Here is a 16560-nt window from a genome sequence, read left to right as displayed (position 1 = left end):
GCCAGCGCTCCCAGATGTACATCATCATTAGCGCGAGGAATGGTTTGAAGGAATGCGCAGCGGCAAGAAGTGGTCAAAGGCCGCTCGTCTTTGTCTCGTCTGGCCTTTTCTGGCTTTTCCCGATTTCCCGCCTGTTCTCGCTTTTGTTTTCAAACTCAGATGAGCTCGAGCTGGCAGTTAGCTTCTGAGCTCTCAATCTTATATTTTTTTAAAAAAGGGATCAAGACACTACAGCGAGGTGTTGAAAGCTGAAGCTTCACGGTGAACACATATTTGTGCGAGCTATTTTCGAACAAGCTATTTTACTTCAAACCAAAGAGCACTTCTTTGCATTTTTTGCTTTCTTTCGTTGGTTCTTTTTTTTTTCTTACTGTAGTCTATCTTCTTGCCACAATGGCAGGGAGACTACAGCTGAAATGCAGGACTTTTCTTTCATGTTAGCGCTTTAGTATTCATGCAGGGATGTCAGCACACAGCTACAGCATGTCTGTGTCCTTGAGATTGGCTAAACGGAGTGCAGGCACTAGCTTTCGACATCACCCTTTTATTTCTGCGGGTGAGATTTGTTTTTTACTTTGTTTTGTTTCAACCAAACCATGTGAGGAATTCAAAAAAGAGACAAAAAGAAAGCGGACATGGCTAATTGACGTGTAACAGCAGGTAGTGAATGCAGTTTTTCTTTCACCGATGAGTCCTTTTTGTCAACATTTTTCAATTTCAGCCGGTCCGTGTGCGTGCGTTGGCGAGCATGTTCAGCTCCGAGCTTCGTTTCTGCTCCCCAGTGGTTGTTTTCTTACATATACAATGAAAACTGACACCCTGCCTGACATCTTATACAGATAAAAACTATAAATCATAAATAAACATCGACTGTGAATCCCGGGAGAATCTGCTGCGTTAAGCATTTCACTACTCCAAAAAACCAAAATCTCCAAAATAATCATTTACGCAACGAATGATTTTCAACAGCTGGCGTCTGACAATGCTGCTTCTGTTGAGGTTGAGTTACATTTACGTCACTGCCTGGGAGTAGATTTAAATAAACAAAACAATTTAACGCATTTAATCCTCCGAAAAAGTACAAAAAATAGATTCCAAACTCTTAATAACAAAGAAGTTGATTTTTCTTAACAATTCAACTAAACTTGCGTGCTTGTTTTTTTTATCAGCTTTTCAAAGCATTAGGAATTAATCCTGTCGTTCAGGATATTAAGCATGAGAGAAGTGTCATGGTAGTATTAGAGCCATGGAGAAATCCTCCATAATTATTTTTCCTTTTAAGGGTGCGTGTCAAGGTCCATGAGCGAGACAAATGAGCTTAAGAAATTTGCAAAGATGTGAAATGAGAAAACTAGATCTTTAACATTTAAGGCCATGTCAAGTGTCCTTGACAATTTGTTCTTCAGCATAAAAAAGGGATTTCATAAAAAAATCAAAACGCCATTAAAGTCGACCCTGTCGCTTACTGTCACCGTGATGTTCAGCTTGAAGGTGTCTCCCTCTCTCCCAGTTAGATTTAAGGGCGATGCTGCAAAAAAAAGCACTCAGTTCCATTGGTGGATGTCAGTCAGTGGAAGATTAATTAAGCAATGACTCAATTATACCATCCATTCGCCCGCCTATCCAATTCAGGGGGGCAGGAGACGATCCCAGCAGGGTAGTTTGATGGGATACACCCTAAATTGGTCACCAGTCTGGGCTAACAGAGAGAAATAGGCCATTCATGCTCACATTTAAACCTTCAGCCAGCTAACCAAGAAGAGGTTCGAACCCAAAACTTTCTTACTTAAGGGAGGCAGTGCTGAGCACCAGCGTCAATTTTTAAAAACTCCTGCACTCTTTAGAAAGTCTGCAATATTTGATATTATTCTGCATGTGCAAAAAATACAGCACTGTTTGAGTCATCTATAGTTATGATGTCAAACATACATTAAGAATGCATTGTTGTGAATCTTTCCCTTCAAAATAAGTCACCATGTTCCCCACTGGTATGCCTGACACGAGAGGTTAACCATAGAAACTTAATTCAGTAAAATCTGATTGCTGATTTTATTTTCATTCAAATCTCAATCACATCCCTCAAACTGTGTCCATCACCCCACCTGGGCATTCAGCGCCCTCGTGTTAGGAGACTCCAGGCGTTAAAGTCCACGGCAGTGTCGTGTTTCATGTAGAAACACAGCTAAGCGTGAAAAAGAAAGAGCTCTGAAAGCAGTTCATCAAGTCTTTGAGGGCACAAAGATATTGTAAGAGTGAAAAATAGCGACAGTGAATTGAAGTTGTTTTGCAAATTTCAGGTTAGTTGGAAATAAGGTTTTTTTACTAATCCCCTTGAGAAGCTACAGAATCTTTCTTCATAACATATATAGCTTTTAAAAAGAGAGGTTCAGTTATTTGCTCGCATAGAAAATCGTTGAATATGGGTTGTGTTCAACATTAGAGGTGCCTGTTGCCTAGCAGATAAAGAGGAAAGTTCAAGGTCCAAATCTATTTAAAAGAGTGATTTTTTAAAAGCATTTTTTAGCTACAAACCTATCCTTCAAATATGTGTTCAGCTTGTGTTAACATCCACATTTTTCCAGCGAACAGCATGCAGTTACTTCCATGTCCCAGTTTCCTCTAATCACCCCCGTAAAAATACTCGCATCCTGAATACGACAGGGTTTGCAGGAGGAATGAAAGCCAAGTGTTTTCATCATAGATGCTGATCTCATTTCGTTTCTGCATCCAGATGGACGATTTCATGGAAGTCTTAACCAGACAATATGTTTTCATCCACCAGTCACCAACCACACACTACGTCACACTCTGTTCCCTCTCTCCCAGATGGACCATGACCCTCGCAACCCTACTTACATCGCGTCGCAGGGTCCCCTAGCTTCCACCGTGGCAGACTTCTGGCAGGTAAAACTCTATTAACTGTCCATCCTTCATCTTTTTATTTGTTTGTGTCTACAGCTGTGAGGGAAGAACCACAGCAGAGGTACTCAGTTTCTGACCCAGAGGTTTTATTTGTTTTTCCAACTAGTGAGTGTCCAAGAAAGGCGTGTCAAGATTACTGTGGTGGATCAGCGAGGAAATCAAGCTGAACACACCAACACTAAACACATGTTTGTGCATTTAGAGTGAGTTAAACTATACCAAGGATATCCTTACCGCTAATAATTCAGAATCCTTAAGTTTATTTAGAAATCATAAAAGATGCTCCTTTGCTGTTTCCACTGGCACAATGCCAGAGCTCAATCTAGAACTGGTCCCACTCATTTTTACTATTAAAAGACCAGTGCTGGTGCCAAAAAGCTGGCTACGTGAGGGTCTGCCACAAGAAATCCAACAATAATTGGCATATTCAGCTCGCAGATTCTGTAAGCCACGGGTCTCAGACCTGCAGAAATGTGTGCAGAATTGGCACCACGTTGGTGCAAAAGAGGTCGTTGTGTTCCCATTTTTCCTTGGATTTGCCAGATTTCTATCTGTATCCAAGTGATCCAAGTGTGATCCCTAATTTGATGTCTTTTTAATGGTGTCACTTTGCCCCAAATGTAAGCAAGCAAAGGTGAGAAAACTCTTGAAATTGTAGCCCATAGTCACTTCTCACCCCACTCAGTCTGCGGAAACAAACTTTACACACTGGAAAGAGTGATAGGAGCCGTGGCTCCAGCACAGCATAATCATCCCTCAAACAGAGGTAAGATGAAGGGTAATTGTATATTTTTAGGAAAAATGCATGCTTACATTCAAATGTAATGTTATTTCATGAGAGGCACAAACTTGGTAATGGTGCTGCTGCTGCTCCTACTCATCAATCAAAAAGTGTCAGCAGCTGAATATGTACACAAGACCTGAAGCTTTTTAGTTTTATATAAGGATCTAGTTATACACGCCTCAGGAGACCTAATGTTATTTAAAATAATCCTGATATTTGCTCATATTAGTGGGGCTTTTCCCCCTCAAGCCTATTTTGCATTCTTTTCCATGTCCATAAATGTCAGCGGGACCTGTAATCAATCAGCAGATTTAGGCTATTGTAAAACGTGTCAACTTGTGCGGAAGTGTGCCTTAAATGATGCATGGTTGCCAAATGGCAGTCTTATGTGTTAATAGGACAGCACTGTTGTAATTAGTGGGCCCATCACCTCCATATGGTGAAGTAACTCCAGCTAGCCGTGACCAGGATGTAAAAGTGTGGCGCATAAATCCTGACAGACCAGCTGGCCCTGCACTCTGCACTCTGCATCTTGTACTGAGCGGATACTCATTTTGAATCATTATGATAGTGCTGACTTTGTGTTTGCACAGACGTTGGAGGCTGCTCGCGATTTGTGCGGTGGGTGGAGAAGCCAAGCTTAGCATGGTCTGGTGCTGTACACCAAACAGAGAATATTTACTTGTTGTAAAATGACTTCTTAAACCTCCCCACAAAACGTAGACGCATACACGCTTTGCCCTCATGTGGTGTTTAAACTAATTAAAAAGGAAAAACTCAAAGGCTTTTATCTGAAAATTGTACATTAATTGCCACATCAGCTGAAATAGGAATAAAATGTGCCTCAAATGAATAAGGCGTTAATTATAATTTCGTTTTTTTCTCGTATGCCTGCTAGTTTGTTTGCTTGTTTTTTTTCCCGTACAGGTGAATAAATCCATTTCCATTATCTAATGCTACTTAGCCATTAACTCATCTTTAAATCTTTCCCAATTAAGCAAAAATAATAGAAAATTAGCCACACGTTGACACGCTGAACATCAGCTCTGTGTCTGGGAATGCTTAGCAGCCATTCATTATTCAGTATGGTTAACCTTGGATTGTGGCATGAGGGAAAAACACACTCTTTACCCCATTAAAAGTAAACAAACGGGGGTAACACTGGCAACTCTCATGCAAATGGACCGTGCAGGAGTGCAAATCTTTTGCTGTGTCCTATCTAATCCACACCGGCCCCAGGCAGTGCTCTGAAAGGCAGCTCTGCTCTAATCCTCCACTCCTCATTCCTCCATCCCTTCATCCGTTGCCCCTCCATCTATCTCCACCTCCCTGGCTATTACCTTAGCTCTGCTGGGCCTTCCTCCCCTCCTTCTCAGAATGCAAAAAGAAAAAAAAAGGAAGCCATGCATGAGTTCACAGAGGCACAACTCAGGTCATTTTCAGTTTGTTTTTTGTCTATGCAAATCAAGTGTAGCTGGTGTATGTCTTTTTTGGAGCCTGTAAATTGCTAATCCCATTACAAAAACAAAAAAAGGAAGATAGGAGGTGGAAAATATGAATACTACCATCAAATATTTGCTAAATTGTACAAGACTAAATGGATAATAACCCCTCCCCCCCATCACATCCTGGCACAGTTGGCACAGTTGGCGTGTAATGTGTCCACTGGGCTGGATCACAGAAGCTTGTGATTAGTGTATAGTCAAGGCCATTGTGTTTTTATAGCAATCATAAAACCCACGTTTCCTCCTCATTTTCCTAATGGCTGCCGTGGGCCTGTTTTTTTTTTTTTTTTCCAAGGACACATTAGGTTGTGATAAGATGAAATGGAGCATCAGAGCAGTAGATGTTGTGATCTCGCTCAGACGACTGAGAGCGTGAGAGAGAGGGCGACACATGACGCGCCCTCCTGCTGCTCGAGCCCAACATTTATCATTTGTCACACACGGAGAGGTGACATTTATTCATACTTCCTGGATGAAGATTAAGAAATCAATTTCTCCGTAATACAACGCTGCCGTGTATCAGTAACGCTCTCGGCGCTGCTCTCGGCGCTGCGGGTTAGCTACACATTAGGACCACTGGAACGTCGCATATGAAAGGGTTTGTCGTCTCAGGGTGTGACTGATGGGTGTCTCTTTTCTGGCGTGTAGATGGTGTGGGAGAGCGGCTGCGTCGTCATCGTCATGCTGACCCCGCTGTCGGAGAATGGAGTGAAGCAGTGCCACCACTACTGGCCCGACGAGGGATCCGACGTCTACCACATATACGAGGTGATTGAGAAAGCGGTTAAACAGAAGGGTCACGAAAGACATGTTTTCCCACTTCAGCTGGTGTCTAACCACGCAGTTAGGTTTGGATTTTACGTGCTGAAATTTGTGTGAAGAGTAGCAATCAAAAAAGGGCGAAAAAGCGCAAGCTATGGGGGTAAAAATCTCCAAAAGTAAAGAGAAGCATTAAAAAATAAGACAAATCTATTCATACTATTCTTAAAACTCCATGCTAAGCGGTAGCATTTATAAACTGTGGTAGCAGTATGAGAGCCTGTCCCTCCAGGATCTTAGACTTAAAATCATAAAGGGTTATAAAACATAATAATCTCTTATTTTATCATAATAATGCCGACAATAACAATGCCCCAGTTCAATCAAAATGGCCAAATTATTCCCACGTGCTTTGGTGTCTTAGTCACATCTCATTTCACCACAAAATGTTTCTAATTTAATAGCAGGAAGCACACAAAACTGTGATTCCTGTATTATTTTCTATTAGGGAAATTCTGGGATGACACCAATACTGATGTTTCACAGTCACAACCCCGCCTTCATCAATCGTTACACCATCTTTGAATATTTAGCCTGGGTGGAAGCGATGTGATGCAATAGATGACAAATCGCCCACTGACACCAAAACCATCCCATTTGCTGACAGGCTGAGGTCATTATTATGTCTGTGAGTTACACCGGTGCACCTCTAATTTCTTTAAAAAGTGAATGAAAACTGAAATATTTGGCATAAAACAAACCCTGACATTTCTATAAGAAGGTGTCCATGTTCCTCATTTCCTTCCTTAACCTGATTTTCTGTTTGTCTGCGTTTAGGTGAATTTGGTGTCTGAGCACATCTGGTGTGAGGACTTCCTGGTACGGAGCTTCTACCTGAAGAACCTGCAGACTAACGAGACCCGCACCGTCACTCAGTTCCACTTCCTGTCCTGGATGGACCGTGGGATCCCCAGCTCAGCCAGGACCCTCTTAGACTTCCGCAGGTAGAGTGGAGATCCAGCCGGTTGGTCCTCAAACAAACACTGCAGCTCAGCAGATTTTCAGACAGATTTCCACCTTTTTTTTTCTAAGCAGCCTTTGTCCCGAGCTTGTTCTTAATCACCCTCCCTTATATTCTGTATTCTGTCAGCGCCTCTCTGGTCCCTCTCCCTTTTGCCCCACTGCCTTTTGGTGTCCTAGAGAATGGCTGTTCTAATAAGGACTGTGTTTCTGTACTATCCCTTTCATCTTGGGCCTATTTCCCTCACCTCCCTCCAGCACATGTGATGCAGCAAATTAACAGCCCCGCACTGCCTGGCTTGGCTTGAGAAGAAAAGAAAGAAAGAAAGAAAAAAAAAAAACACCACCTAATTCAAACACCCAATTAAACGAGAGCTGTCTCACTAAAAACATGGGAGAGGGGGAAAGCTAGTGACTGAATAACCTTACTATGTTTTCCATATAATATGTTCTGGCAGAAAAGCGGCAGTAGCACCTCTGGGAATACCCAGGAGGGATAGGAAAAGCCCTCCACGCAAGAATAGATGCATCTGATTTGTAGATGGAAGCCTGTCCCTCTGGTTTGTTATGCAGATGAAAGAAAAAGAGGAGCTGTAGTTTTATCGTGTCATCCTCTCTCGACAGAGTTGCTGCCATTCTTCCAAATTAATCTGCTTGCAGTCAGCCACGTTTAAGACACTACTGTAATGGTTTCTCTTGTGTTTTGATTACATATACACTGTTTGCCCTGCTGTTGAGATCTCCCTCACGCTTAAATTGCCGTGAACTCCGATAATGCTGCTGAAGGTTATTGGGAATCTAAAGCTCTCTGGCGATTCAGAGGTCTCAGATCCGCACGATGCACTCAACACTCACGGTTTTGTGGTTTTGGCCAACTCTGTATTTTGCGGTTGCCAGTGTCATTTTTGTGATGTTGCAGCTAGTAATATGAGCCCAGTTGCATAGTCACAAAAGTGATCATTGGAAACTGTGTCTCCTCAGCCAGGCCTGTGCACAAACTGTCTTTCTCTCACTCCACTCTCAGTCTCCCTCCTCCACCTCCTCCTCCTCCTACTCTGCCTCACACTGTTCCTTCCTCTGGCTTGCATGGGAACTCCAACCGTCTCTGTATGCTGTTACACTGAAGGCGTGTTCTGATTTAGTCATGCTTCCGATATCAAACAAGATTATTAAAATGTATGCATTAGTATGCAATGTGATTTCACATAAAAGTGCAAAGAAAAAAAGCATCAAAAAGAAAACACTTCTACTCCCAAATAAGCATCGAATTATATTGCAAAGAGTTCTATCATGTCCAGTTTTTTAGCACATGTATTTTAATAAACTTTAAGTCACCAGGTATGGAGGACCAAATATGGCAAAACAAACAAAATATGCCATTAAATGCACCAAAATAAACCTATAAGATTTTTACTTTTCTTGGGCATTTTTTTTACCTTTGTATTAATATCCATATTTATTCACTTATTTGTGTTATTTTATGTATTTTATTAAATATTTTGTTTATTGATAAATTTTGACTTATTCTCAGATATTAACTCGTTGATAATCTTCATCAGATTTCCATAAATCACTGTTTTGGCAAAGAGGGCATCAGAAATAATGAATATTTATTTATTTATTTTAATTTTATTTTTTATTTTTTGGGAGGGGGGGGGGCTGTAATTTTGGCTGCTTTGGTCCTCTATAATTGGAACCTTCACAGATAAACAGCACAGCTCACAATGATGTTACGTCAAACACACCTGTGCTTTTCAATACTGGTAAACATGTTAAGTACTATTAAGAATTTTGGTCACAAATACAGCATTCAGATGGCAAAACTACAAAAATATAGCACAAGCTATCAATATTTATATTCATGCAAAACATTATACTTACTATATGAAACATATTAGTGCACGCAAGCTTAGATCAGCTATAGATACCATGAGATACTTCTCATTTTGTCACCGAAAGGTGGGAAACGAGAGGAAATGGAAAGACGCGGAAGCTCTCGGTGTAGTCAGTTTCCATGGCAACGGCGGGGTGTGAAAAGGCTCGTTGGCCTTCGCCGTGCCTGTGGTGTATAACATTCGTAATTGGCTCGGGTTAATGCGTCGGCGGTCGGCAAATCACAACATCGCACCACCACATCCATCACCCACATGTCACAATAACGCCGCCTGAAATGATGCTCAATTTATTTACGAGGGTGCGACACAGATTTCTCTCTCTCTGCGCTCAAATTAACGGGATTGATTGACATGAGGGAGCGTCTTTCGTGGTTGTGTTTGGCCCTTTGATTATTGCCGGCATTAATTTCGTCCAGGCCACAGCGCCCCAAGTCCCTCACGAGTCACATTTGTTTTGATTATTATTGTTATTATTCAAGAAAAAGAAATAAATAAAAGAATTGTTTCCTGAATCGATGTAGCAGCCTGTGCACTTAAGACAGCTTAATGCCAAGCTTGCAATGACAATAACTTTTCTCTCTTTTTTTTTTTTATTTCAGAAAGGTTAACAAGTGCTACAGAGGTCGATCTTGCCCGATAATTGTCCACTGCAGGCAAGTATAACCGTTTGAACCCTGTGACAGCGGCTGACCCTGCTGCTTTGGGACAGAGAGTGTTTGTCGTGGCCTATGTGTTGGAGGAGAGAGGCTGTTTACTTAAACCCGCTCAGTCCATTCACTCTGTCTGGTTCCACCGGAGCTGCTGTTTATTCCGCTCACTGTGTTCTTATGTAAATAACATGGCACAGCCGAATACACTCCCATTTCCCATTTGGTTGAGTTAGTTAACTGGCCTTGATTGGTTCGTATTAAACACCAGGTATCTGTCTGGTCACTTTTAATAGTCACATCCTGTTAAGTCATGTGTGGGGCCAGTAAGCCTGCTCTCCCTCTGAAGGAGCTGTATGGACTGAGTGTCTAGCAGTGGATTAATGAAGCTGTGGCGCTCGGGCCGCTCTCCTGTTTTATTGGCTTTGCCTTTATTAGAGCGATGTCCACGCCTTGTTTGCAATTAACATGCAGAGCCGCTGAATGGCCGGTGGGCACAAAGGAAGCCTTTTCATGGGGCTATCTCTGGAGTAATGGAAAAGCAAGGCTCTCCAAAAAGCTGTTCTCGAACCGCCCCTGGCCTCTCAACCTCTCCTCTGCTCCTGAGGTGCATGCATTTAAAAGCCTTTGTCCCCAGTGTGCCTTAGAAAACCCAATCCCCTCTCTCCAATTGCCATGCAGCTCTCAAGACCACATGCACGCTTGTGTGCAAAGGTTTAACATAATCACATTCATTGCATCATCAAATATTCAGATCTGCTCAGGTATTTTCGCAAGAATGTTAAGTGTGATTATTGATTTTTGCCTTTTTGATTTTTATCCACCACGTGACGCGCGAACGGAGAAACGCACGTCTGTGTGCTCGGGCTAATTTGTGCTTAAACATACTCGACAGTCTTTGCGCAGATGCAGATGTAAATGAGCAATTTGTTTCCTTATAAGAAAAACACTCTGAGATTAAAGCATCTCACTCTGCCGCCTTAATGATCTCTCTCTCTCTCTCTCTGTGACTCTCTGCAGTGATGGAGCTGGCAGGAGTGGGACTTACATTCTGATTGACATGGTCCTCAATAGGATGGCTAAAGGTAACGATCAATGGCTTCCCTTTCACTCTTTCTGCTTGAAGTGTTGCCCCGGCAACACTAAAGCCTCTCATTTTCCACAGAGGGTCTTGGGGATGCATTAGAGGGTGACTTTTTCTGAGGCCTGGAAAGGCAGCGAAGACCGAAGCCGTGGAGAGGAGTGGAGAGAGCAGAACAAAGAGAAAACAGAGAAAAGGGAAATGAGAAAGGAACCCACATTAGTAATTATCTATTTAAGCTACCTCCACGCCACGCTGACCTGCTTCAGCAGCTGCGACATGAATTTAGATAGCACATGCATGGAAATAAAATGTTTAAAGGCAAAATACATTTTAAATCAGAATCTGCAATTTGCTCCAGTGGTTTGAATCAATATTTAATATTTAATGGCAGCATTGTGCTTATTGAATTTGATGTGATTTATTCTTAGCGGTCTGCGGCTTTCGCTCTAATTTCACTCTGAGAATTGTTGACATTTGTTCCCGCTTGATACCGATGTGAACCACAAACTGTGAACATCATCAGTGTCAGTCATTTGGACTTCAGGCTGTGTTTGTTGTCTCTAATACAATCACAAATTTTAGTACTTTATATTAAAAACGGCCAAAAAAAAACAACAGGAAAATGACCCTTGTGGTGTGGATGTGTCATTACATGTAAAACAGGAAGAGTCTGAGGATGGATTTGTTTTTTTAATCTCGCTGTGACAAAGAAAACTTTAGTTTTTAGTTGAATCTTTACGCCAGCATAAGAAGAGTCGACCAGAGAGTGTTCATGAATAAAAAAAATGCTCAGTTAGCTTTGTCTATTGAGTTCTTTTGAGACATAAACCTCTATTGTTGTGCACCTTAAGCCCCCCCCCCCCCCACCCCCCGTAGGTTAGCCTGCCCTTTATCCTTTGACCTCTGCCCTCGCCGCCTGCTCGCCCTCCCCCTGCAATCCAGCTCCATTAGAGCAGGTTAGGCGGACGCAGACCTTCCCCTCACGTCTCTGGAAAACAGCACTAAGTTCATGTAGTTCGGTGATGAATTCGCTGTTGTCCGTGCTGATGAAAGGTGCCACTCGGTCTCTTTTAACCCTTTCTTTTCTGCTCTTGAACCAGATATATAAAATGTACATAATCTCGCTCTCCAAAGCTTTTTTTTTTCTTTTCTCTGAGAGCCTCTCTCCAGCCTAACTTTGGAATTCAGCCCATCTAAGACATGAAAGTCTTGTCAAAGCACTGGAGCACTTTGAGTACTAAGTCCAGCCGCATTAAATCCCGCTTTTTCTGTCTCTTTCTCGCTCACCCACACGCATACATACATTCACGCTCTTGCTCCATCTCCTTTGCTTCCTTTCTTTGCCTCACTTTGAAAACCATCTTGAGAGTTCAGGGGCTCTCTCCCTTTTTCTCTCTTCGGGTTTTGCTCTCTACATCTCTCTATGTCAGTTTCCTCAAATGAGCTCTGGCATGCTGCTCGCAATCCATAAATCTGAAAGTGGAATAAGATTTCCAGATTAACTTCACAGACTCGTGAAGCCAAAACAGGCTCAACAGCAGCTGATCCCTGCTGAAGGCAGGCAACTGTTGCATGGGTTCATCATCAGAATGACTGCTGCAGATCTGCTATAAATCATTGTAATTAATTTGCTGATATGTGCACGTGCACACTCTTGGATATTAGTGGACTGCCTACATGGACATCATCTAAACCGGTTTTTGAACACGACTCTCACATGGAAGCCAGTGTGTGGTGTGTTTGAATGCATTATTGCACCAGGGCCCAAAAATATCCTCTTGCATATTTTATCGAGAAACAGTCAGTGGCTCTTGTCCAAGTCTTTCGAGGGATGAATGTAATAATTTTCAATCGCTGCGCTCTTCCAAAGGGAGCCCAGTATAAAGAGAGATTGACAGATGTGAGCTGGATTACTCCACTGCTTTGAACTCAGTCCAATTTTCGGTCTGTTGCAGGTGCTAAAGAGATTGATATTGCCGCTACCCTGGAGCACTTGAGAGACCAGAGAGCTGGCATGGTCCAGACAAAGGTAAGGTCCCCGGCTTTGAGTTAGAGAAGTGTGTGTGGGGGGGAGGGGGGGCAGAGAGAAAGGAGAGCGGGAGGAGGGTTTGCAGCCATTCAACACCAAGGATTGTCTGCTTCACGTGCACATGGGATCATTTCTGGGGAAACGATGGGGTAACTGATAACCGCGTCAGGATTAGAACAACATTGTCTTGTAAAACAATAAGTCCACATTTCACAAGCCGCAAAAATAAAAGGATGGCCAAGATGTCTCATGGAAATATTTTTCAAACTGCAGCATCGTAAGATTCATGACTTGAGCATGTAACATCTCAAATGTCAAAAGAAATGTCCATCAGAAAGTGTGACAAAGTCCAAAACCAGAACATGGAGAATATACAACCAAATTAAATAGACACGAGAAGATATTGAGTCAGTTTTTAGGAGGAATCAGCTGATATTGCAAAAAAAAATGGCAACAAGTAATCAAAAATGTTCTCTTAGATTGTCTTCGTCTCATACAGCATCTGTCTGTCTAGTCCAAACAGTTCCTAACACAGCGAGTCGTTCACCTCTCACTATTATGTGGAGCAGTTTAGGGTGTGAACAAAGCGTTTCCTCTTATCCACTAATGCAAATAATAGGGAGGAAGGGTCTTTTGTTTCTCTCTTGTAATTGGAAAGGAATAATAATAATAAAAATAATAAAGGCGAACCTCCACGCAGAGCCGGGTGATAATATTTATGGACTCCGGTGCTATGCTAACAGACTCGAGTGTTCCTCGATGGTTCATTAATGCTGCTTTTACGGCCCTGCTCTGCTCAGCGCAGGAAAGCTTTCCGGGCACTCTCTGCTTTTGCTTCTCTTCAAAAGAGTCTAAGTGAAATTATATCAGACTATTGTTGATTCCACTTTGTGGCTTCATACTGGGTCTACACAGAAATTACATTGTAATGAGATATGAAATTCACAGTTAGGTTTCGACAATTGAGCAACCAGTCGTGTTCTTTTTTGTTTTTCCCTCCTCTTTGTGATGCTGCTGTTTTATTTTTGGACAAAGCTCACAAAAGGGGCATTAATTTCTCCCCTTAGTCTGGTTACTAATTTTTGACAGACATCAACACGCAGTAATTACAACATGTGTGACCGTTTTGTTTTTTTTCCCTTCCTCACTAACATCCGTTTGTGATCTGTCGAGCAGAGATTGATCTCCCCCCAGTGGCGTAAAGGTGAACAGCGTGCACAAACCCTCATATTTAGAAGTATCTTAGTTTTTTTCTCTTCCAATGCACAAAACTTTAAACCTAACTTGGGAATAGATGTGGGCACCTGTAACTGCGATGGAGATAAACATGGATGTACTTACATATTTTCTGGCCCCATCACAACTTCAGAAGACACATAAAAATAGAAAACATCGGCACTCCAGATAATCTCCACTGCAAAGCGAGAGGCACGGTCACCAGTGACTCCTCTGTATTGATTTAGCCTATCCTCAGGCCAGACTATGGCAGCCTGTGTGTTGACACATCTAAAAGCTGTTCCCTCCAAACTCCTACGTACCTTTTCTCTGTGAGAGGACCCCGTGGCCCCTCAGCCTGGAGAGAGGAGAGGAATATAAAAACACCAGGTCCATGGGGCAAACATCAATCGGCCCCTTTTGCGCTCCTCGGGGAAAACTATGAGTCGGTTTCGCAAACAAATGCACACTCAAACGCGCGCGCGCACATACACACGGGCGAGCAGAGAAAGCTGAGAGACAGCTTGACTCAAAAGCTCCATTTTAAGACACACCTGGCTGGATCGATGCTGGTCCCGGCTGCTCACACACTTTAAGTTGAAAGCTCGGAGAGAGGCTCACCTTCACCTCTAGACTGTGGCCAAGCACATCAGGGGCAGGGTCGGGAGCTGCCAGTCATTCTGAAATGCCATTCCACTTGGTCACACAGTAAAACTTTTATCCTTCCTTTTCCTTCCCTGCGTCCTTTCCTCCTCCCCCTCCTCCTCATCCTCCTTCCCCCTCCTCCTCCTCAGGAGCAGTTTGAGTTCGCGCTGACAGCCGTGGCAGAAGAGGTGAACGCCATCCTGAAAGCACTTCCTCAGTGAAGGCATCGCAACCCACTCCCCCCACCACCTCACACCCAACACACACACACACACACATATGCTTTCCTCTCGCTCGCTGAGCACCGGTTTCCTCTGCCCACTCAAGACTGACATCTCTCTCTGGCCTGCCTTCTCCTCGCTCTGTTTCTCCCTCTTCTCCCTCTGCCTCCTCTTCACCTCTATATATACTGTATACTTATGAATGTCGTGCCAGATATCTCAGCTGGATCCATATACACAAAATTTCCCTCAGCGTACGGCCGCTGATCCGCGGTCGGTCGGTGCTGTCCGATCAGCGGCCGCGCTGGGAGATTTTTTTTGTCAGTATGAACCCCAGTCCTCTTTAACTGTGACGTTGTTTTTTTGAACATACCATCTTAGTGCCACTGACGAGATGTTTACGTGATGTCAAGTGAAGATTTTTGTTCCAAAATGAGCAAAAAAAAAAAGAAAAAAACTGATGCAAATAGCTTAGAAAATGATCTCCGGCACAATTAAAACATGCTACGGTAAGGCTGCAACTAACAGTTATTTTCCCAGTTAATCATTCAGTTTAGGAAATGTTGATAAAAAAAAGAAAATGTATTTTTTTAATATGACTAACAGTCTGAAATCTTGAGATATAAATCATTGTTTTATCAGAGAAAGGTTTTATTGGCATTTCTTTTCTTCTTCTTTCTTTTTTGCTTTCTCCCCCAACTAATCACTGCAGCTCTAAACTATAGTGCTATGTAAACTAAATGAACTTCCTGCCTGTAAAACCCGTATTATTGTACAGATTATATCCTCTAAATGAATCGATGTAGCTCCTCACACGTTTCTCCTCTGTGATCTGAATCAGCTACTACATCGTGTGTACAGACGTTGAAGCGTGTGCGTTGTTGTACTTTGGGTCGAGACATCTCACTGTCGTTCTAAACCGCAGGTTATCCGACTCCGAGCCCCCCACACGTCATGATTGTTGTGAAACACATCAGCTGTTCTCTTATTCCTCATTGTATTGTTTTTACATCGGACGCCACCAACTGTTTGTTGCATAAACATCTCTGTTAACAGTAAATGTGAAATATACTAACTGAGATAGTTATTGCTTCTATTTAGAAATACTGTCATGCTGTATGGATAGTAATAATATATTTAAGAAGACCTTATATTGGGATTGTTGCTGAATTTCTTTGTCCCTCCATCACTGGTATGGTATATTGTGACATTTTGTGCAACATGAGCGATTAATCCCTCCATGTATAGACCACGAATGACTTTATGAAAACTTACATAGTGCTATTGAAGATGTATACCGAGAGCCTCAATGAGAACTATATATTTTGTGTGAGAAGTAATATTCAGATTGATAATAAATCCGAACGGACCATACCGCTCTGCCGCCTCGTGTGTGATGTTACGTCTGCTACACTCGCACACGCACAAACGGCAGCGAGAAGGCCGCCCTCACAGCCAGAGTCACTTGATTGAATGGCGGCCTTGGTAAAGTCACAGAGAAAAAGCTATACGGTGCTCCCCGAGGGTTTGTATCTGGGAGAGAGTCGCAGGTTTGTACAGATGAAATGTTTGGTTCACCAGCTCTGTCAGCGGAGAAAGTGGCTGGGATTTGAAATGAAATCAGTCATGTATTTCACCCACTGAGGTCCTCCTGCAATATTACAGAGAGGAGAAAGTTCAGTCAGTCAGAGTCCACCTCAATCAGTGTTTACTGGAGGATGCCACGTTCAGCTAATTGACAACAGACAGCCTCTTTTCTTATTTTTGTGTGTTTTGTCTGCAGTTTCTCTTGTTGCAGGGGTTTGTCTGTCTGCTGTTAGAAATGGGAGGTGGA

The 16560-nt window shown here is 42.7% G+C and overlaps 1 protein-coding gene across 2 annotated transcripts in view; it reads left to right on the top strand.

Annotated features, from left to right (window-relative positions):
* ptprn2 (protein tyrosine phosphatase receptor type N2) overlaps positions 1–15174 on the top strand; it is a 144727-nt gene extending 129553 nt beyond the window's left edge. For both annotated transcript variants that reach the window (XM_040044395.1, XM_040044394.1), the window contains exons 16-22: positions 2827–2904; positions 5860–5979; positions 6808–6974; positions 9485–9538; positions 10553–10617; positions 12572–12645; positions 14655–15174. In XM_040044395.1, coding sequence (XP_039900329.1) covers positions 2827–2904; positions 5860–5979; positions 6808–6974; positions 9485–9538; positions 10553–10617; positions 12572–12645; positions 14655–14726 — 630 coding nt within the window. In that variant the 3' untranslated portion in view covers positions 14727–15174. The remainder of the gene's footprint in view (positions 1–2826; positions 2905–5859; positions 5980–6807; positions 6975–9484; positions 9539–10552; positions 10618–12571; positions 12646–14654) is intronic.
* Positions 15175–16560: the final 1386 nt, after the last annotated feature.

The sequence above is a fragment of the Simochromis diagramma genome, unplaced genomic scaffold (genome assembly GCF_900408965.1).
Source record: "Simochromis diagramma unplaced genomic scaffold, fSimDia1.1 OVJJ01000602.1, whole genome shotgun sequence".
Lineage (NCBI taxonomy): Eukaryota > Metazoa > Chordata > Actinopteri > Cichliformes > Cichlidae > Simochromis > Simochromis diagramma.
The sequence above is the reverse complement of the archived record's forward strand: the minus strand, read 5'-3'. Positions and strand labels throughout refer to the sequence as shown.